We start from the raw sequence: 21,096 nt of genomic DNA on the forward strand, positions 1-21,096 counted from the left end.
TCTCCTTCTTAGGCCAATACTGCTTAAGGCAGATTTATTTCTAAATCCCCCATCCAGATGGGAGAACAGAACTGCAAGATTATTCTTTGCAGATCCATGCTGTAAGGTCAGTATAGGGTGCACCTCATTAACCTTTGATGGGAGAAGAAGTAACCCTTAGGCAACTGAGAAACCATTTAAAAGTTAGTTGAGGGAAGGAAGTGTCTTCACCTACCTCTGCCTTTCTCCTCTGCTCCCCAAAAACCCCTGTGAAGTGCTTTGTTGCATCACTGTGGGCTACAGCTCAGCATCTCATCGCTTTTCTTTTACAGGACAGTTGAAACAACAAGTTTCGATTTGTTGCTGAAGACAGATGACGACTGTTACATTGATTTGGAGGCTGTTTTTAACAGGATAATGCAGAAAAAATTGGACAGACCGAACGTTTGGTGGGGAAAGTGAGTTGGTTTTGGGTTTTGTCACTTTTGTCACTTCAACAGATTACATTAAAGGACACAGGGCTGCCACACAGCTGTAATTCCTCCCTGTTACAGAGCTGGTGTCTGAGGTGACAGTTCTAAAAGTTCACGCAAGGTTTTAGCTTACGCTTATGACTAAATCCAGCAGTTCTTGAAGCTGCTTGTAAAAAGCAGAGAGAACCTGCTGCATTGACACAGTTATGCCAGTTAGCTGTGAGCACACAAGAGACTTGCAAAGCAAGTGCTATACCAAGTGTTTCCTTGACATATACAGGAGGGCATTCCTCGCTGCCTGACACAGCAGTCAGATGGGGTCAGCAGTACGGCCGTGCAATAGCACCTTTAAACTGTGCTGTGCTGCCTCAGTACAGGAGTCAGTGTGGTGAGAGTGAGCAGGCTGAGCTTCTGGCTTCCTGCAGGTGTCTGGTAGTAAATAAAATGTCCCCTTGAGGAGGCAACTGCCAAAACGTTTGTGGCAGAGCGATGGCAGCCTTTGTTAACAGCTGCTTTGTTAGGCTTCATTTGGAAAGGAGCACAGAAGAGGAGGTGACTCCCAGAAAGCTTCAACAGTAAATCAGTGTTGAGAAAATAAAGCCCTGTCCAGCGTTCCTTTCCAAAAGATGACTTTTTGTACCTGTGACTAAGTTACCTTGCTCTTGCAGGGCTATTTTTGGCAGACAGCACATAATGTTCAGTGCTGTATCTTGCTTTTTTGTTGTTTTAAAGCAGCCATTAGTTTGATCAGGAAGATGGGATGTGTAACAGTGCTGTGACTGCATGTCTCTTGGAGGCACTGACTGTGTGGTACTGGGAACCAGGTGGGGTTGGACACAGACGTGGCTGTTTGTTGGAGATTGCTCTTAAGGACGCTCTTGAGAAATGAGGCTATCTATCTGGACTCTATTTGGGACCACCTTCTACTTCATCCTCTCAGTATTGCTCTTTTTTAGTGTTAGTTCAGAGGGTAGCTGTGTTCATAGGTTTTGCAGAGAGCTTTGTATAAACACCTCACAGATCTAATGTGCTTTTCAGTTTCAGACTTAACTGGGCCGTTGATCGAACTGGGAAATGGCAAGAGCTGGAGTACCCAAGTCCTGCCTATCCAGCCTTTGCTTGTGGGTCTGGCTACGTTATTTCCAAAGACATCGTTCAGTGGCTGGCAAGCAACTCTGAAAGATTAAAGACTTACCAGGTATTAAAACTGCAATTCAGTTCTATCTTAAACTGGTGTGAGGAGCAGCACGTCGTGTTGCTGATTGATTTAGAAAGCACACTGCTGAAGTATGTGCTGGATTTTCCCGATCGATGCTTTGGCTTTTTGTAGTGCTCGCTATACTGAAGTGATGCTCTAGCTCCCATCACAGCTGTTTTGGACTGAGGAGCTCTGGTCTGGTAATCTTGGTTTTTCTTGTACTTCCTTGTGGAAACAGTTTCCTGCTTTTTTTCAGCAAAGTGGGAGGATTACTGGAACACCTGTAACTATTCAGTCACAGCTTTTTGTAGTTACTCTTTCTTTCTTATGTAGGTACATGCTTCAGGCTTTCCTGGTGCAAATGCTTTGATTATGTTTTGTCTCAGGGTGAAGATGTGAGTATGGGCATCTGGATGGCAGCTATAGGACCCAAGCGATACCAAGTAAGTCTGTGGAAATTCTCTGATCTTATGGAAAGAGTTGATGACTGCTGTTAGAATAAATAACACAGGAGGAACATTTGGGTTTTCTTCCTTTTGCGAAGCTTGAACCAGCTACTGGCTTAAAAGCCAGAAAGCACTTGTTAAAATCAATTTAAAGAACAAAAACACACCCCAAACAAGCAGCAGTACCCCCATCCAAGTGCTCCAAAGAGCTCCAGCAGTTCAAGGAGGGATGTACACCTCCAACTGGCGAGACTCCTTAGCTTTCTATGTTTGGCACACAAACAAAGAAAACCTGATTCTTGGAAATACATTCGAAGAACAAGTACTGAAATCATTGTCTCTCTAAACAGGACAGTCTGTGGCTGTGTGAGAAGACATGTGAGAGCGGCATGCTGTCTTCCCCTCAGTATTCCCCGCAGGAACTGAGAGAGCTCTGGAGAGTAAAGGAACTGTGTGGAGATCCTTGCAGATGTGAGGAAAGGTAATGGACTTACATTGGTCGACATGGTGGCGTATCACCATGATGGAAAACTGTACACTGGGCTTCTCTCTTGGAAGGATATGGAACACTGAGGTATCTCTTACTGTTGGGTTTCAACTGAAGTGTAACAATATTTGCACATCCCTTTTGATAATTCCAAGTGGACTGATACTATTCAATTTCTATAGTATAGATGTTGATCTGACAAAAACCAAAATGTTTAAGACAAAAATCTCCTTTTTATATAAAGTCAAAGACCTACTTGTAATTAATAAATGCACATAAGAATGCCAACTAGCCTGTCTTTTGTAAATTTAAGTACTACTGATTTAACACTGTACAGAGCTGTACCGGATCCCAGAGGGAGCTGTGCTTAGTACCAGGGCAGCTGGTCGGTCTTGCTGCAGCAGGTTCCATGCTGTTGGAGGGGCTGAGACAGCTGAGAGGGTATGGGATTTATCTTATGTTGTTCAGTTTGTTTATATCATTGTCATTTTAGGTTAACAAAATAAAATCAAAGTTCGCTTATACCAAATCTTGAAGTACTACAAACCCAGCCTCATGAGGCGGGATTTCAGATAGCTCAGTGTGCTGTTTATGAACCTGGAGGTACATGAGTGGAAGTAAAATACCACTGAGGAATAGCACAACGGAGAACGTAAAATAAATAGCAACACCCTGCGATATGCTGAGAACTTATTTATATACTGTGGTATGTTAATGCTGCAGGTAGAATTATGGTTTGTCAGATTTTGACCTTAAATATTCCAATGCTGTGTAGATACTTCTACAATTACTGCTGATTTATTTTCAATTGCTTTAAGTTCTTTGTTAGTAATGAAAACAGAAAGAGCAAGTAGTTTCTTTCAGCGCAGCACTGATGTTGTCCCAGGGCTGCTATAAGCAAAGATACCACAACTCGATCCTCGTGTCCTTTCAGTAAAAACAAATTCTCACTGCTGCAGGGGAAGGTAGTATAAAATAATGGCAAAAGGGTTACCTGGAGATTTATTTAACTGAAGAGTTTAAGTGCTCTTACATAAGACACTCCTATCAAATGTAAAGGCTTTACTGGAGACCACTACTAAGCTTAGGAGCTGGCAGTGTCACCACAGAGCCCTCTGGTACCGTGTTCTCCCAGACGTGTTGAGGCACAGGCTGTTCATGGTGTCTGCAGGCAGTCCATGATGCTTCTGCAGTTCCAGTGTTGGCTTTTCCTTCAGTCTACCAAGGGTGTCTCTTGTTACCACCGTACTAACACAGAGTCTCCATTTTCTATTGAGTAAAACTGCAAAGGCTTTAAGTCGTTGTCAAGTTCAACTTCTTTTCCTTTCAGCTAGAATAAGAAAGGAAGAAAGTAGCTTGATCAGACTGCAATAAATTTCAGTATAGTCAAACCAAACTTAGATCAGGCAGACGAGGACCATCTGTCATACTACAGGGGTCCTGAATTACAGCAGGAAGAGCACCCTCCTTGTGTGAAATCAACGTCATTAGGCAGTACTTTAGAACATACTATTGACCTTTATCAGCACGAAGCATTTTTATTGCTAAATTACTTAATTTTAACTCACTTTAGAACTTTCGTAGGACAGTTTCAGTTCCGAACCAGGAATTTTAAGTAGGCGATAGAGCAATCCTTTGACCCTTTGAACAGTCATGGACTCTGAAAAAGGGAGGTGGGAGGGGAAAGGTCTTTAGAAACATGCTGCTACCACAGAGCTGTACTGTGTTTTCAGCTATGCTTGCTCATAGCAACAGTGAAAGGCTGTACTGCTGCTTCAGTTCTAACATTGCAATAATGTATTTTGTACCTGAAATGATAACTGCTAACATCAAATTGAAATGGTTTAATCTCTGGTGGATCGGACAGAATGCACTACCATGTTTTAAGTAAGCGTTCGGATCCCACGTACCAAACTGAAGTGTTATGGCTTCATAATTTACCTTTGAGTTTGAATTTACTCCACGCTAAAACCAAGTGACCTTTGGGACACGTACCAGTCAGGTTCTGACTGCTGGCAGCTGGTGCCCATTCCTTCCAGTTTTCCTACCTTAAATCGGCTTTCCTGGCACAAATATCACTGTGGACCCGATGCCATTCCTACCAGTAAGTGCTGCTATGTTAAGCAGGCCCCAGCAGACTGCCAGCAAAGCTGTACAGCCCTTCTATTATGAAGTCAGTTACACTGAGGGATATTTTTTGTAATGAATCTTGAGTGAGTGTAGTTTGCTCCAGAGGCGAGAGCTGTTTGCAATAGATCTACTCGATACAAAAAAGAAACTCAACTTGTACTTCTTTTGAAGCTTTACCTAAAGGCACAGCAATAGTGAGTTACTCCTGTAATCCCACACACTGTACTGAAAACAAATATTTTTCTATCAAACGTTTTTGTAAAAGCTGTATCTATCTGATTTTATGCAACTTGTGATAATAAATGTGATTTTTATTTTAGAATAAAGCTTGACTAAGTTGTTTTCTTTCAGACTCCATTCTCTGACACCTCTTTCCAATCCTTCAGTTTGACTTAGAACCATGTCTGCTCATTTTAGTTTTCACTACAGGCTCTAAAACTCTACAGATGAAATCTATCTGTGATAGATTTGGTGCAGGTCAACATCAGTCTCTAATGTCATTTTTAAGACAGACAGGAGACCTTATAGAGATTTAAAATTGCAGTCTATATATTTGGCTCTTACAACTTTGTTCTTATTCCTGGGTTAGTACGTCCACCAGCTTTCGGATACAGCAGTTGGCCTCTGATTGCTTCACAAAGCCAGTGGCAGCCATGATAACAATAACAAGCATCAACTTGCCATTTTCAAACTGGACTGAAAGTAAGTGGATGAGGATTAGCAAAATGACTTCTTAAACTGAGTTCTACATTTGTCATTCCTTGATATGACAGAATCATCAGGGGACAGTCTTCAGGAGCTGACAAAGCTAGAGGCAGCTGACATCCTTTATTACAGTCACTTGCAAAGGAGCAACAAATCAATTGCTAAAAACAACAAGACAAGACATACCTGGTAGTTTTTTCTCTACAGGCTTCTGTTCAGGGTTGTCAGGACATTTAATTGTCAAAGCTTAAGGAAGAACAGTGAGGCATTAGTGAATGTCAGGCCCTGTTCTGGCAGGACACAAAAGCATTCTAAGTAAGTCTGCTTTTATACAGACTGTTTCCTCCCCCCAGCCTTACATTCCTTGTCTACTTAGTCTTCTAACAAAATGTTAAAATAGAATGCTTTAAAATACTGTTTAAAAGGCAGGGGAAAAAAATAACCCAACAGGATAAATTCTATCAAATAAATAGGAAACAAAGCTAAGAGAATTTCTACATCTGGGATGCAACCTAGTTTAAGTACATAAACAGCCCCAAATACCAAAGTTAGCCTTGACTGTCCTAGAGCTGAGTTAAGTGGTTAGATAAATTAAAACAAATAATCAGGAAACAGCTATGGGATTAAGGTTAAAATCTCAAATCTCCTCCGTGGAAAAATTGTTCACACTGGCAGAAGAAAATATCAATACCTCTATTCCTCACTAAGTCTTAATTAAGAAAATCATTCAGGTTAGATTGCGGGGGAAAAGGAGATGAGTGCAGATAAGCAGGTATCCAGTCAAACTCATCCACATGTATAGTTCCAAGGAGCAGAAATACAAGCTGCAACCCAGGACCTCTCAAAGGCTTTTGAGCCCCCTGTATTTCATATACACCCAGGAAACACTGAACTCATAAAACTGTTTTCAGTGCAGAAGGAAAGGCTTATATCATTTCTGGCCTCTTACTCAAAAGTTGATTTTTCAGAGTCAAAGGCTGCTGTCCCTTCAGTTCTCCTTCTTCAGGCACACCATATTCTACATAAAGGAAAGCACATGTACATAGATGTGAGCACTTCTTTTGAGACTAAAATTCAACAGCAGCCCAAAGAAAAGCAACCTCAGAATTGGATTTGTACTTACTAAGGCAAAGCGATGGGTATCTCGGATGGGCAGCAAGAAATTCTTCACTGGGTTTGTTTCTCTCTGGATCCCAGTGCCCTCCAGCCGCCAGCCAGTCCTTCCCAAATATTTTGCGATAATCGAGCTCTGCTCCTCTTCTCTCATCAGGAAAAATCTGTACTGACACAAGAATGGAGCACAACCAAATTATATGGCTTTCCAGAAAAGAAAAACTAACTCACAACACTGTCTTATATGTTCAGTCCATTTTAACTCCACCAGTGTTCTTACAAACCCAACCTCTAAGTACTAACTGATATCACCATACATTTATGGTACCTTCAACTATGGGGAATGTTAGGAGCTCTACCTCCATGTACTGACTGATCCATACGTGAATATGTAAGTATTGATTGAGATGGTTCTAGCCCCCTATTACAGAAGATAATTGAAATGGGTTAACCATGCTGCTGCTGCTTTTCTTTCTGGCAAGCATATGTTTTTTATTCATGGTCCTGCAGTTTCAATAGGAATTGATGAAGAAATGATGGTGCTATTTTACATTTTCCCATGTCCTAGTGCCCACTGAACTAGCAATGTTAACAAACAGGGCTGTACTCTGTGGTCCCACTTAGTGCCCCACTTACAAAGTGACGGAATAGTCAGTAAGTTGCTTTTCCCATATCCACGCAAACCATCTTAAAAGAAGCTGAATGGAAATTAATCAAGCAATGGTTTAAAGTCTGATTTTCCACAGACCTGTGCAATTTCTTGACGCATCGCATACCTCAGACTTGTTCAAAACCTCCAGTTGACTGATCTTGGCAATAATTAGCTGCCTCAGGGTCTCTGGATTCTTCTCTGTGTCCATTAGAGGGTTATTGCGACACTCCAGGACCTGCAAACTTGGTAGTTTATCGAGCTCATTGATCTCTGACCACTGAAATGGAGGAGAAGAGTCTGTTGAGGAAACATAAAGCGCACTGCATTGCAGAACAGTAAGCGGCGACATTGGCCTTTCCTGTACAATAACTGTGAATGAAACAATTCTGCTGGACAGCAGCACCCACTACTTCCATCCTGTTCATTTGATGAAGAAAATAATCGCGGCACATTTAATTAAAAAGCTAAAGAAACCGGGAGCTACTCAGCATTTTAGATCAATAGAATTCCACATGAGGAATGATGAGGTAGCGGAGGGACGGGGCTCAACACCATAAATCTCTTCATCTGACATGCTAAGGATCTTTTAAACTCTGGTCAAGTCACAGGTGGGAATTTCAAAGAACTCAGTAGTTGCCTCAGGCTCTTATGCAAGCAATCAAACTAATCTTAAAGGAGCTAATTGCGAGTTACTCTTATACAAAGATGTGAAGCTCTCACAAGTGAACCTACCTGTGAGATTTTATTGTCATTTATTGCCAGGCGTTTTAAGGAAGGAAACATTTTAGTCTTGCATCCTAGGAAAAAGAATAAGTCCAAACAATAATGAAAACTTGGAGTGGACAGAATTACAAGACTACAACACATTGCTTCTCTTACATACCAAACTCAGCATCGGGAAAGCGTACAGAAGATATTCCATTGTTTGTAAGTATTAACTGCTCTAATCTGAAATGTAATAGATACAACGATTACTGTAACTGGTACAGAACATTTTTGGTTAAAAATAAACAGACCTCCTCCACAAAAACCCACCTGTTGTTTTGTATTTTAAAAAGCAAAGACGCGATAGACTTTCGACATCATGAACGGTCAGTGACAAGTGAACAGCAGTAGACAGTACCCAGACCTTAGCAGAGCGTTTAGGGAATAAGCACAATCATTTCAAGCTTTGCCTCCCCTCCTGACTCACTGTTCTGCCTGTATTTTTGTTTCCCTACTAAGGACAAATAGATGGACATTATGGGATAGCCTGCTCTTGGAAAATGCCCATCGCCAATGGTCTTTAATGTCACACCTTCCACCAAAGAGTCTAACAGCATTCTGTGCACTCAAACAACTGTGATGGCTGTGCAGCTGCTGCTGAACCTCTGTGACAGTCATGGACATGAAACCATTCCTAAGAAGCCATATCCAAATCTGTTTTGTGTTTGTACAACTCTCTGCAGTCCTGCTGTCACAGATAAAATGCTGTAGATGGTAACACTGAAAGAACTCGGTGAAGTGATAAATTATTTCAGTTTTGTAAGCATATAACAAAAACTTATTAACACACAACTTAAGAATGACTTGCTTACAACAAACCAAAACTGTATTAAGAGAGCTCAACTAAATGATTCAGTTACTGTCCTCAAGAGGGCAAAATGCTTCTGTTTTAAGATTCCATTCACCTTCCATGCAACTTAAAAAACAAAACATATTTCAGCCCACAAAGACTACAGAGGAGACTGACTATCCAGGATAAGGCAAAGAACTTCCAGCAAATTTGTTTAACAGCTACCTTGGGAGATGACCTATCAGATGCAGCTGACTTCCATCCAGCAGCTGGTTGTTTGAAAGGTCTAACAGTTTCAGGGTCTGTAGGACATGATCAGGCCTGCCACATAGAAAAACAATAACAAAACTAAACATCACACAAAAGCAGAATATTTGAGGTTATTTTTAATAATAATACTAGTTTTCTATGTATATAACTGCATGCAAATAATTGTACTTATATCGAGTATTTGGAAGCGTATCACATGAAGCTTGCAGTGTTTGCTTTACAATTATGTCATGGTGACATAGACACTGCAGGTATGAACCTTGATGTGATACATAACTTAGCAGTACATCAGTCACAAGAGACTGATGTATGTTACCCATCTTACCTTTCCAAAACTGTAATATTATTTGAAGTAAGGTATAATTCTTCAAGAACTGGCCACCCTGGAGCACAGAGAAGAACCTAAGAGCAAAACATCATTTAATGCAACAGAAGTTAGGAAGAAAATATTCCAGAAATTATACTTTATGCAGATTCCCTCACAATATATTCAGAACTAATCATAGGACTCAAAACCAGAAATAAGTATTGTGGATTGCCTAACAATCTCTTTCCTCCAAATGACACCTTCTTGTGTCCAGAACTATCAACACAGAGTTAAAGCCCAGTAAAGACTGTGGGCGTGTTGTAGATAATCTGTTGGAATGGCTGGGAAGGACTGGGCACTGGAACAGCCATTGCTGATCAGGAAAGTGAAACATAAATGCAAGATCTATCGCAAAAGAAATAAAGATAAGTAATTTGTCACCATGCAAGTGTGTGATGCTCCTATATGTTTAGTCTCTTTGTGTCAGGAAGTAAATAGTGTAAATGGGAAAGATGGGAAGAAACTTAACAAACGTCATCAAAGCAATGTAACACAGCTGTTCTCAGCTACTTGCATTCTAAAAAGTTGGGAATTATTAAATGAAATTATTAGGCAGCAAGATCAAAAGCCAAAAAGGATATATTTTTTTCATACAGCATGTAATTAAACTGATTTTATAAGATGTGGATACAACAAATTTTGCATAGATCCTCAACACTGTCAGAAATAATGGAATTCTTCCACTCAATTCAACATCCATATTGCTGTCATTAAAAAAAGACTATCAACTAGCACCTATGTTTAAAAGGACAATAAATAGATGCTAAAAAACATAGCAATGACCTTCCTCTAGCCTCTAGAGAAGAAACTGAAAACACTTCCACTTCAATCAGAACCCCAGTTTTGCTAAGTACTCTATTACTGGACAGCAGTTGACAGCAGAAATTTGAAAATTCAGCTAATTTCTCAGTGCAGTACGTATAAGATCTGATACAAGAAATCCAAATAATGGACTGGTACTTATAAGTCCCTATAGGTAACACAGCACTACTGAGAAGGGATTCATAAGACCTTCTTCCCCCACCATTGCTAACATGTTTGATGACAGAACTTCGCCCTTAATGAGGTGAGATATTAGGGCAGAATCAATGAAATATTTGCATGTTTCAGCTCCTGAAACAAGTCAGAGCTTAGTTTATTCTGTGCTAACTCTGTGTTGCATGATATATTAAAAGTATTTTTATCAGGCACAACGATATTAACAGAATTTAAGGCTGATGCAAAGTGGTGCCAAAGCAACTATTTCATGTCATGCTGACACATGTTCTTTCTCTTTGCATTTGTTCTTTTAACTACATTAAAGTATATACAAACTTTTACTAAGTACAAGGAAACAAACTTTTCAGATCTTGAACATGAAGTTAAATTACACTTTAACTGCTTTATCTTGACTTGGTAATTTACAGATGTAAATGAAGTCCAACATTTCTTATTAAACTCCTGTGCTAATATAATCTGCATTTCCAACTAATACAATTATGTTACAGCACCTTTCCTAAGGATGATCACATTTCAGAAGAATAATATAATGTATATATATTTACTGTGCTTTACTTGTATAAAAATCCAGCAGCATAAAAAAAATTAAAGATGTAGAAAGTTATTACCTCTGTCCAAGTTATCCCAGTCTGATTCAGTGCCAGTGTTGTCAGCTTTGAAAATGCATTGGACATAGAAATTGATGTAGATGGAAATTTCATTTTGTTTCCACTGTGTAAAGAGAGCAATTATTAGCATAAACTTAAATAAATCCAATTGTTCACAAAGTCACTCATTTGGAATTACAGAGTAAGGACAAAAATAATAAAAGCATAATTCAAAAAAAGTCACTGATAGCATTGCATGCACCTAAAAGCACGACAAGATATATTTATACTTACATTCAAACTCATTCCTTCCTAATTTACCTTCCTACTTCATGGATGCATATTTATTCACCTGTTATTCAACCCTAACCTTACAAATAGTACCAGGTTGTAATACCTATACAGTGCTAAATACTGAAGAATACATAACACCAACAACTATTTAAAAACATATTTTTGTCAGGTTAGCTATAAAACCAAATACAAACACTGGGCATGCCTTCTTACAACAATAACTGTGTGCTTATTTCAATTTAGCTGACATTGCTTTCACATTATTTTAGCTACACTGTGTATTGTACAGCGAAGGTTTTGGAAACTGCTAATAGGACAACACAGATCACATATGCAAACATGTATATATACTCTTCAACAGTGAGATTTAAAAAAATAAAAGTAATTACAACTTAGCTGCTGTTAAAACCCATACTGAAGGACACAATTATCTTTTGAAAGTTGACCTCCTATCTAAAACAGACTCTTCTTTTTTGTCCTTACCTCCAATGGAACAGAAATCCAAATATGAATATTTATACCTGATATCAAGCGTTTCCAGATTTGGAACCTGAGAAGCAATATCTATTACTGTATCCCAGCACGACACCAGATTTTTGGATAGATCTATATGTCTGATATCTGAAATTTCATATTAAGAAAACAAACACCTCAAGCCTGATCTTCCTTTTTCAGAAATTAGAATTAGGTTTTGGTTTTGAATCAAATAAGGCAAGATGGGATATATTTCTGTTAGCTCTTAGAGGTACTGCCATTCAGCTACAGCAAATTTTACATTGATTTGTGGCACAGAAATGGCTTAGAGTTGTTATAAAAGAGGTTAACTTGACAAATCTTAAAAAGGATGAATTTCTGCATTGATAGCAATTTTTACCAGTCCCCATAAATGAACTAATTAGCTTTGATTTTCTGCAACATCACCATAACGTGCAGTCCACTGAATACACTTTTTGTTACGTATTTGAAACCTGTGGTACCTACAGAACAAATCATCTGTATTTTTTATATGGTTATCTACTCTAGAGCTATGGTAAAAAAAAAAAAATCCCATTGCTGGAAACTTCTGAAACTGCAGTCACAGTAATAACCTATGATAATATTGCTATTTTCAGTCACTGTCTACATTCTGCCTCAAAAACTGTGGGCTTCTAAATTCTAACTCTGTAAGCACTGAACTGAGCTTACAAATATAAGCCTCAGTTTTAAACATTTTTCATAATGTAAGGATAAAAATACTGTTCCTCGTTCCTTGAGGTGAGCACTCAGAGTGCTACAATACAAACTTTATTTGTGGCACTGCATTATATAGCACCTTCCAAAAGGATACTAGCACACGTTTCACTGATTTCCTCCTTCTGACCAGCATGGCTCACGGCACATTCATGCACTGAGATATGTACCAGTTGGTGCAGCTGGCTAAAAAAAAGAACATTCTGTTAAGTAATCTGCAAACACAAACATGCACAGTACATAAGCACCTGATTGTTACACACAAATAATATTCTTCTCATAAATATCTCATTGAGAATGAGTGTCGTTCATTGTATGTCTTTCTTGTAATACTTCTCGTACTACAAAACAGGTCTGGTTGAATCATACTTTCTTCTTCTCTCCCACTTTCCTCTTCCCCTTCACACACCTCTCCTCTGCCTCCCACAGATCACAACTGATACACATCCAACAAAAGAAAAAGTCATAAAAGAGATCAAATGTATGCAAACTGGAATTTAGTTGGCATTTCCAAGTTTTGCTTTGTTTTGATAACAGTTTTTGCAAGGAGTTCTAAGTTATTTGGGCATTCTTCGTATCACTTATGGAAAAAAAGGGGGAAAAAAGGCATTTTTGACTGCTAAATATGTTCTGGGAGACAAGGAATACAGTTGTGGAATATCAGCTCAGAGAGGAGACTGTCACCTACTGAACTGATATGTCTCTGGTGCTGGAGGTCATTCAAACTGCAGTCTATTGCATGTCATTAAATCAGTTCCTTCCTCACAAATAAATGGAAATTGACACGGACTGACTGAAAGACACCAGTAGCAATACGACTTTCTGAATTCCTTCTCTTCATTACATTACTGATATCATTAAACTAAGATGAAACAAGGAGGACCATACTATACTCCACCTATTTGAAAAGGACTAGGAATGTGTATATATAAAGTTACAAAACACATTATTGATGATACAAAAATTATCTTCACTGCATGCAATTTGGCAACTGTGTAGCTGCTACGGGAGTTGAGTCAATACACTGATCCAACAGAAAGCTAGCCTACAAAACAATGAATGGTTTCATACTGGTTCAACAAGCTGAACCAGCTCACCTTTTGGTGAGGAGAAACCGAGAAGGGGAACAAGCAAGGTCACTCCTTTTGTCAGCAGCAGTCATGTCAGATAAAAAATACTATGTGAAATCATACGCTCAATATCTTAAATTTCAAACAACCTTTTAAATATCAGCAAGTTTCTTGAACTTAGAGGAAACAATATTCCAATAGCCACGGAATAACTATCTTTGGAACTGAGGACCGTATCATTTTGCTTTCCTTATTATCGAACTAGTATTTGACATCAGAGTATCTTAGATTTTCATATGACACTTGCCTTTGTTTTTTTTCAATAGAATCTCTGCCAACAAATTCCACGGTCTTGTTTCCAAATACACACGCATTCTCTATTCCATTTTGACCATTTTGGTTTTCATTCAATCCATACCGGCCCTTTATTGCAGTAAGAAAATCTACTCCAAAATTTGCTTTGTTTGGGCGGATGAACGATCCTCCTCTGGGATGCCTGGAACAGAGCAGGGAAATTGTGAAAGATGAAAAGTTACCATCAGAATGATTAAAAAAAGAGAAAGTTTAAAAATTGATTAGTAAGGTTTACTAGTACCATGAACCAAAGCAGCCAGAGGGTAACTCTACAGACCAATCTCAGACACCTCTACTCCTGCTCAGGGAAACCAGGCAACATTTACAAAGTATAACTGCTAGTATTCGACACAAGTTTACATTGTGAGATACTGTAAGAACTGAAACACATCGACACCAAAGGCACTTAATAATAGAAGTTACCATGTCAGCACTAACAGCAGAAAAAACTGTCCTGTTGTTTCCAAACTTATGAACTCAGTCTTACACAGCAAATCAAGTTTCATCCAAAACAAAATAAAACAAAAAAAAAAAGACTTAAGAAATGGTACAATTTGTATCTTATCTCATACTAACTCACATAAATAAACTAATAGTAACTTGGTAAAATTTTGAAACAGAATACTCAACAAAATTAAGAGCTACTGCATGTTCTACACGGTCCTATGAAATCTCTTAGTTTTTCTTGTGTTGATAAAAATACACAATTTCATGCCATGTAAAGTGCTTTGAAAATCTCTATCAAAATTAGAAAGGAAATAGTAGGATGAACTGGCAAAGACAAGTTGTGGGAATGGTATCACAGAACAGATGGAGGATATAATAGAAGGATCAGCCAGGAAACAGCAGGAAGAAAATTGGTAGTTATGATTACCTGTCTGCCTTCCAGCTGAGAAGAGCACTGACTTTGATTGGAAAGTACCCAGGAGGAAGAAACCACTTATGTAAATAAAATTCTTTTCAAAACATCACGTAAGCATCAAGTGGCTCATTAACAAACCATAATATACATCAACTCCACTGAATCCAAAATTCGCTCAGAAAAATGGTAACTAGAGACCATGAATCCTATGGATCCATTGCAAGTATATGGGCACCATATATTCAAATATTAATTACAAAAAAATCTGTAATGGAAAGTGCCTGTGCTAGTTTTATTAATTAACATTTGTAATATTTACATAAGAGCTCTCATATCCTAATTAAGAATCTGGATAGAAACAAGATATTATTTACTTCAAATACTTTACTTTTCATACTCAACACATATTTTCAATTATGCACATTCACCTTCTTGAGCCCTTCTTCCCATTTCTTTGAAGTTATTCTTCATGATTTGCAAACATTTGTTTAGCTCAAATGTTAAATTTTCTCCAACGTAAATTTGCGACACTTTCTTAATACCACTTTTAAAAATAAATCACATTTTCACTACCTTAATAATTACATCTCTTACTTGTGAAATACATTATTACTACATCTGCACTTACTCAAGTCAAACAGCTCTGTAGATAGCAGATGCTTCAATATCCTACCAGCTCTAGCAATTGTTCCTGTTTATCTGTAACTCACCTTAGATCCTGCTGTATGTTTATTCTGAAATCTTCTGTTCCCCTTCCTATCCCCTTGTCTCTCCCCATTTTGTCATCTCTATTCCTTTGCACCCAAAAATTCTGTTTCTTCTCTCCAGCTCAGATCAGAGTTGATCTTAAAACCTCCATTCCAGCATCCTTCTTGTCATGCTGTTTTTCCCTGGCACAGACAAAGCCTTTGGACCTCCCCATCACCATACTGCTTCCTAAACCCATTTCTTACCTTTTGGGTCACTGTTTCCATTGACACCCCTTTTCTCTCACTATCTTTGCAGAAGCCAGTTCTACCCTCAAGGAAAAAGGAAAAAAAAAAAGTAAAGGAAACTAGCTTGCCCCGTTTTCTCAGGCACTAGGGTGTTTTGAAACTACAGATAAATATGGTGCATTTCCTCTCTCAAACCTCTCGCTTTTTTTGTTGTTGTTGTCTTGTTTTGATTAGAGGAAAATCATGCGGTTTCTCTCTCTTGTTTGTGTAACTTCTGAGTATTCTCCCTTTCAGCACAATCTTATGTAGTGTATAATCAAATCCATATCACAGTCTCTTTTTCGGTTCATTTTATTAATTTCACCTACCTTTTCAAGAGCTGTCCAAGAAGACAGAAGAGATTTTGCAATAAGACCCTATTTTCAGGCAACATGATTACATGTTCAAGAAGAGTGGTAACCAGTAACTTGTTTCCCTAAAATACCACTGTATTAATCTTCACACAAGGGAATAGAAGCTGTACAAGCCACATGCCCATATCACACAACCAATGTACAGCACCTGGACTCATGAAGAAGCATACCTATAGGCAACCAGTCTTCATAACTGGAAAACAAAGAGATCACAGAATATCCCGAGTGGAAGGGACCCACAGGGATCATTAAGCCCAGCTCCTGGTCTACACAGTAGCACCCCAAATCCAAACCCTTTGAGAGCGATGTACAAACACTCCCTGAGCTCCAGCACTCGGGGCTGTGCCCGCTGTTCTGTGCAGCCCACTCCATGCCCACTGCCCTGTGGTGCAGACCCTGTCCCCAGCCCCCACTGTCCCTCCCCTGGCACAGCTCCATGCCGTTCCCTCGGGCCCTGTCGCTGTCACACAGAGCAGAGCTCAGCGCTGCCCCTCCGCTCCCTATGAAGAGCTGTAGCCACTGTGAGGCCTCCCCTCAGCTCCTCTGCTCTGGGCTGAGCACAACCAGGGCCCTCAGCTGCTCCTCATACATACTAACCTCTAGACCATTATAGCCTAGACATTTACAGCCACTGTCTTTATAGCCCTCCTGTGAGACAGCATTTATGCCCTTCTTATATTCTGGAATATGTCCAAGTGGGGCTCTGACAACCAGCTAGTGAGAGAGATCTTGGTATTATTGTCCCAGATAGTAAAGGTAGACAGAAATATTTATTTGCCCAGTACTTGCTGTTTTGCAATGAATCTATCCTTCAAATTTTATTTTAGAATAGAGGCTGTGATCACTATGACATCAAACAAAGCTTGTGAGTGACACCTAGGATTAATCTGCTGTGATGCCTCAAATTCCTGACTACACAGCAGAAGCCTTGAAGATGTCAGTAAGTAATTGAAGTTCTTGTAAGTTAACCTCAGTCACACAGACATGAAAACTGGACTCTGAATTTTCACAAAACAAGGGAAGAAAAAAAAACTGGACACTCGCAGTTCCAGATGCTCACTTGAAGGTTTTACATTCAGGCACTAAGAGCAGATTTATTTCAACGCCCTTCTACTGCCAGCAGAGGGCACAAGTCACAGATGAGTACAGCAGCACCACACAGCGAGACAACTTCACTATATCTATAGCAGAGAATAACTGGCTTCAACTTGGAAAATGCTTCAATTGAACTGAAAGCATTTAAGAAGCAACTTCTACCAATATATTCAGAAGATGTGGTTGTCTTAATAATTTTCTACTCTTTAGCTAAGAAAAATCATGCCACGTTGAATTAATTTTAATCGCAGATCTATTCAGAGAGGAGGAAAGGAAAAAAGATTTTGTTTATCTTCTTGCAACAACTTAAACTTTATCTGTGTAAACCAGCAGGGGGAATTCCTTTCAGTCTTACATTTTCTGATAAAGCAAAGTGAAACTCCATCCTAAAGCAAGGATGTCTGTACAAGATTACAGACAACTTTTAATTCATCTTCTTGTTTTGCCACTTCCCTTCATATTTTGAAAAGCTTTCAATTAATTCTACATGTTCACTGTCAAATAATTATATATATTATATATAATATAATATAAATAGTGTGTATGTGTGCTCGTACTTGAATAAGCACTTAGTTAGGAACTAGTAGTAATCAAACTTTCGCAGTTACTACCAGCCTTGGAACATGGGAAGTGGAAAGACCACCTAGAAATCTTCATTACAGCTCATTAACACAACACTTGTTGTGATCCAGTGGTCGAAAACACCATTCACATAACACCACACACAGTCTTTGAAAGCAGGCAATAGAAAACAGTCGGCAGAAGTATGAAAGCAGGCAAAGTATTTCTGTGATATAGCCATGCAATATTATTGTATTCTTTATCACTCTAAGAACTCACTGAGCTTGTAGCCCTTAATATTTTAGGAGTCTCTGATGAACTTTTCTTCTATGAATTCATTCAGTTAATTCTTACTTTTGTTCTTAAAGCTTTTAGCAGCTGCAGTAGCCTCTGAGACACAAAACAACGACTTGTTGCTGTTAGCGATGGCCTTGGAGCGCTGCATTCCCAGCTTCAAACGTGTTAAGTGTTTGAGTCTTCAGACTTAAATACCATGGACGCAGATACACTAAACATTTACAAAAGTGATTTTTAAAAAGCCCACACAACTACACTGCATTTTCCACACATTAAGCACAAATGAACTTAATAACTCACTGATACAAGTGACATCCAAATAATTAACAGGAATTTGCTATTTTGTCACCACAGTACGTATGAAAATCATCTTAAATGTAAACCAAAACTATGTTTAAGATAGCTAATCAATACTTCACATACATAGAAAAGTAAGTAGCACATACCAGCTCTCTTTTTCAAGTAGAATGTAAAGGGCTACTCAAGGTAACATTAGGAGTAATAATATCAAAAAAATAACATTTGATGACATACCAATGAAACCATCAGTTTTACTTTCTAAGGATTTACTGTACTGCAATCCTTTTAACTGATCAATACCTACACAACAGCCTTTACGGCACAGCTAGTCACAACATTCAGACTTATCTTTATAACTTATAAACTGGCAAACTGATAACAAAATGATTTGCCATAAAGATTGAGAAAGAGCATTTTCTCAAGACCATTTTGCCAATACGCATGACATGTTTACACTGGGAGCAAACTCACCTGCATTTAAAGTACTGTGTTCCTTCATAGGTACCATCATGTTTTCCTCTCTGAGGATCATCCCATTCCACTCCAAGCCAAATTCCTGAAAAATATTGTAGCTACGCTTTCATATTTATAGCATCATAGACACAGAAACATGGAATGAACCTCTGAAGTTCACCTAGACTAGCCTTTGCACACAAACCAAGAGATTATAACTAGCCCTAGACCACATTAGACAGCTAAGTCTCCACCTACTCGGGTCTTGAAGACCTCTGAGAGATTTCAACCTCCCTGGGTAGCCTGTTCCAGTGTTGCCATTACTTCTGTGCTTAAAACGATTTTCCTGTCATCAAACCCGAACCTTCCATGACACAATTTGTGGCTATTGCCCACTGTTATATAATTTAATACCTACAAGAAGAATTTGCCTCTGTCATCTTTGTAACGGTCTGCCAAATGGCTGTAAGGCTACTGTTAGATGTCATTTAATTTTGCTCTTTACCACACTACCAAAAGCCCAGCTCCTTCAACTTGTCTACACAAGATGTGGTCTATACCTATGACCCTCTGGGCAGCCCTCCCCTGGATACTCTCCAGTTTATCCTCATACCTCTTGCACTGGAAGGACTCAAACCAGATACATTATTCTGAGTGCAAGCTTACAAAGAACCTCTGCCTTCAGAAGGGTCAAAAGATTCCCTTAATTTGATGGCCATGTTCATCGTTCTACAGTGACCCAGTACAATGTGTTTTGCCTGTGACTAAAGTTCACTGTTGGTTCACATCCATCCATGTAAACTATCAAGTCCTTCACAACATGCCCCGTAAGCTACTAGTGATTTCCAGCTTGTATTGATACACAGGTTTATTTCACCCTACATGTAGAAATTCATACCTTTTGAATCTCTTAGGCCCAAACCTAAAGTTCATTAAGCCTGGACTGTACTGCAGTTCAGCTTTTTGTTAAATCAGACACTTGAGGGTGAACTCTGTTCATTTCCAGACATTAATGAAGATGCTGAACAATAACAATCCCAGAGTTTAGTTCTGGGTTACTCACATATTACCAGGCAGCTGTTAACTCATTGATTATCACTTTGCTGCTTGACAGACCAGTGGACTTTCAATCTACTTTCATCTGGTTTGTATTTCTCCAGCTTCCAAACAATTTATATATATATATTTATATAATTAGAGAATGTCTAAAAAGTCTTATTAAAGTTAAGGAATTCTCTTCATCCACATTCCTAGTCCTACCATCAAAGTAAGACCTTTTATTTTTGATAAAGATCAAGGTATTCCAATTACCATCTTGTCTTTCATTTACCTGGAAACAGATCCCAGGGGAACATGTTCATGATCTTTCTGTGATGTGAAGTGAGGATGACGAACCTACAGTTCCCCGCTCATCTTTCTTGCTCTTTCTAGAACTGAATGCAATGCTCGTCACCCCCAAGCATTAAGCAATCTTCCCATCCCATCATCAGTTATACAAAGATGGCACAGAGTTTTGATAATTTAGCCTTATAAACAACATTTACCTGTGTTAGAAGTTGCTGTATCTACACATGAAGGATAGACACACATACCAAACACGTACACTGTTATCTTCTGCCTATCACAGCTGAATCTTAAAAAGCACCATTAGAACATTGGTGTAGAGAGCCTGCTTTGGCAGGGGGGTTGGACTCGATGATCTCTCGAGGTCCCTTCCAACCCCTACAATTCTGTGCCCTGCAGCTGACCATCATGCAGGCTGTTTGTCCCGGCGCTGTTTACCTGCCGTAGGCGGGACGCTGCCGACATATCGCACGGTGCCGTACTCCGCTCCACACAGCACCCTCCGGCCAAGCGCGTCAGCGGGCACCCAGCCGGCCATCCCGGCCCTCACACACCTGCAGGGACGGAACCGACGTCCTTAACACGCCCGATTAACGCTGTTACAATGGGTTGTCCAGCGCTGCGATGGCTGCAGGTAAGCTGTGCCCGCTGTGCTCCTCCTCACAGAGCGGGCTGCTTGCGGCTGAGAGCCCGCACCCTGCGGGCACCCGAGGCCGCGGCCGTGAGGCCGTTAGAGCAACAGCAGCCCCTCGGCCCGGGGCGGCGGCAGCTCTGAGCTGGGAGAGGAGGGTCGCACCGGCCGGGTTCACACACCTGCTCTATTGACTGTGCATGGAGGCCATCCACTATCCGCCATCGGCCGGCAGCCGCGCCCCCTGCACGCCGCTCCCCGGCCCCTTCCGCGTCCCGCAGCCGGGCTCCTTCCTC

General features: G+C 39.7%; 2 protein-coding genes across 21 annotated transcripts in view; one reads left to right on the top strand and one right to left on the bottom strand.

The window, feature by feature from the left end:
• B3GALNT2 (beta-1,3-N-acetylgalactosaminyltransferase 2) overlaps positions 1 to 5,039 on the top strand; it is a 24,252-nt gene extending 19,213 nt beyond the window's left edge. For all 5 annotated transcript variants that reach the window (XM_085543388.1, XM_085543391.1, XM_015857828.3 and 2 more), the window contains exons 9-12: positions 312 to 437; positions 1,491 to 1,650; positions 2,037 to 2,093; positions 2,447 to 5,039. In XM_085543388.1, coding sequence (XP_085399514.1) covers positions 312 to 437; positions 1,491 to 1,650; positions 2,037 to 2,093; positions 2,447 to 2,581 — 478 coding nt within the window. In that variant the 3' untranslated portion in view covers positions 2,582 to 5,039. The remainder of the gene's footprint in view (positions 1 to 311; positions 438 to 1,490; positions 1,651 to 2,036; positions 2,094 to 2,446) is intronic.
• On the bottom strand, positions 3,550 to 21,090 carry TBCE (tubulin folding cofactor E). 16 transcript variants are annotated; one of them, XM_085543381.1, is made up of 18 exons: positions 20,983 to 21,090; positions 20,608 to 20,723; positions 20,156 to 20,258; positions 18,844 to 18,928; positions 13,863 to 14,051; positions 12,583 to 12,671; positions 11,777 to 11,876; positions 10,983 to 11,085; positions 9,334 to 9,410; positions 8,964 to 9,059; positions 8,067 to 8,131; positions 7,916 to 7,980; positions 7,308 to 7,460; positions 6,542 to 6,695; positions 6,368 to 6,436; positions 5,605 to 5,664; positions 4,152 to 4,243; positions 3,550 to 3,913 (listed from the first exon to the last, which is right to left on the bottom strand). In XM_085543381.1, exons 3-18 carry the CDS (start codon positions 20,184 to 20,186, stop codon positions 3,821 to 3,823), a joined length of 1,521 nt encoding a protein of 506 aa, XP_085399507.1. In that variant the 5' UTR covers positions 20,187 to 20,258; positions 20,608 to 20,723; positions 20,983 to 21,090; the 3' UTR covers positions 3,550 to 3,820. The 16 variants fall into 16 exon arrangements, 13 of the variants coding, with proteins under 13 accessions (XP_085399507.1, XP_085399508.1, XP_085399512.1 ...); XM_085543382.1 differs by having other exon boundaries at positions 12,583 to 12,667; positions 13,859 to 14,051; XR_014944745.1 differs by lacking the exon at positions 20,156 to 20,258 and having other exon boundaries at positions 7,308 to 7,480.
• Between the last annotated feature and the right edge of the window lie 6 nt (positions 21,091 to 21,096).

This window comes from Coturnix japonica, chromosome 3 (assembly GCF_054131305.1).
Source record: "Coturnix japonica strain WE chromosome 3, WE-NBRP24, whole genome shotgun sequence".
Lineage (NCBI taxonomy): Eukaryota > Metazoa > Chordata > Aves > Galliformes > Phasianidae > Coturnix > Coturnix japonica.

Coding starts and splice junctions, on each gene's coding strand:
- TBCE (XM_015857825.2), bottom strand. CDS start 20,707: ATGGCCGGCTGGGTGCCCGCTGACGCGCTTGGCCGGAGGGTGCTGTGT. Junction 14,052..18,843: donor ACACAGTACTTTAAATGCAG/GTGAGTTTGCTC, acceptor GCTCTGTTCCAG/GCATCCCAGAGGAGGATCGT. Junction 3,914..4,151: donor TGTCCTACGAAAGTTCTAAA/GTGAGTTAAAAT, acceptor TTCTTATTCTAG/CTGAAAGGAAAAGAAGTTGA.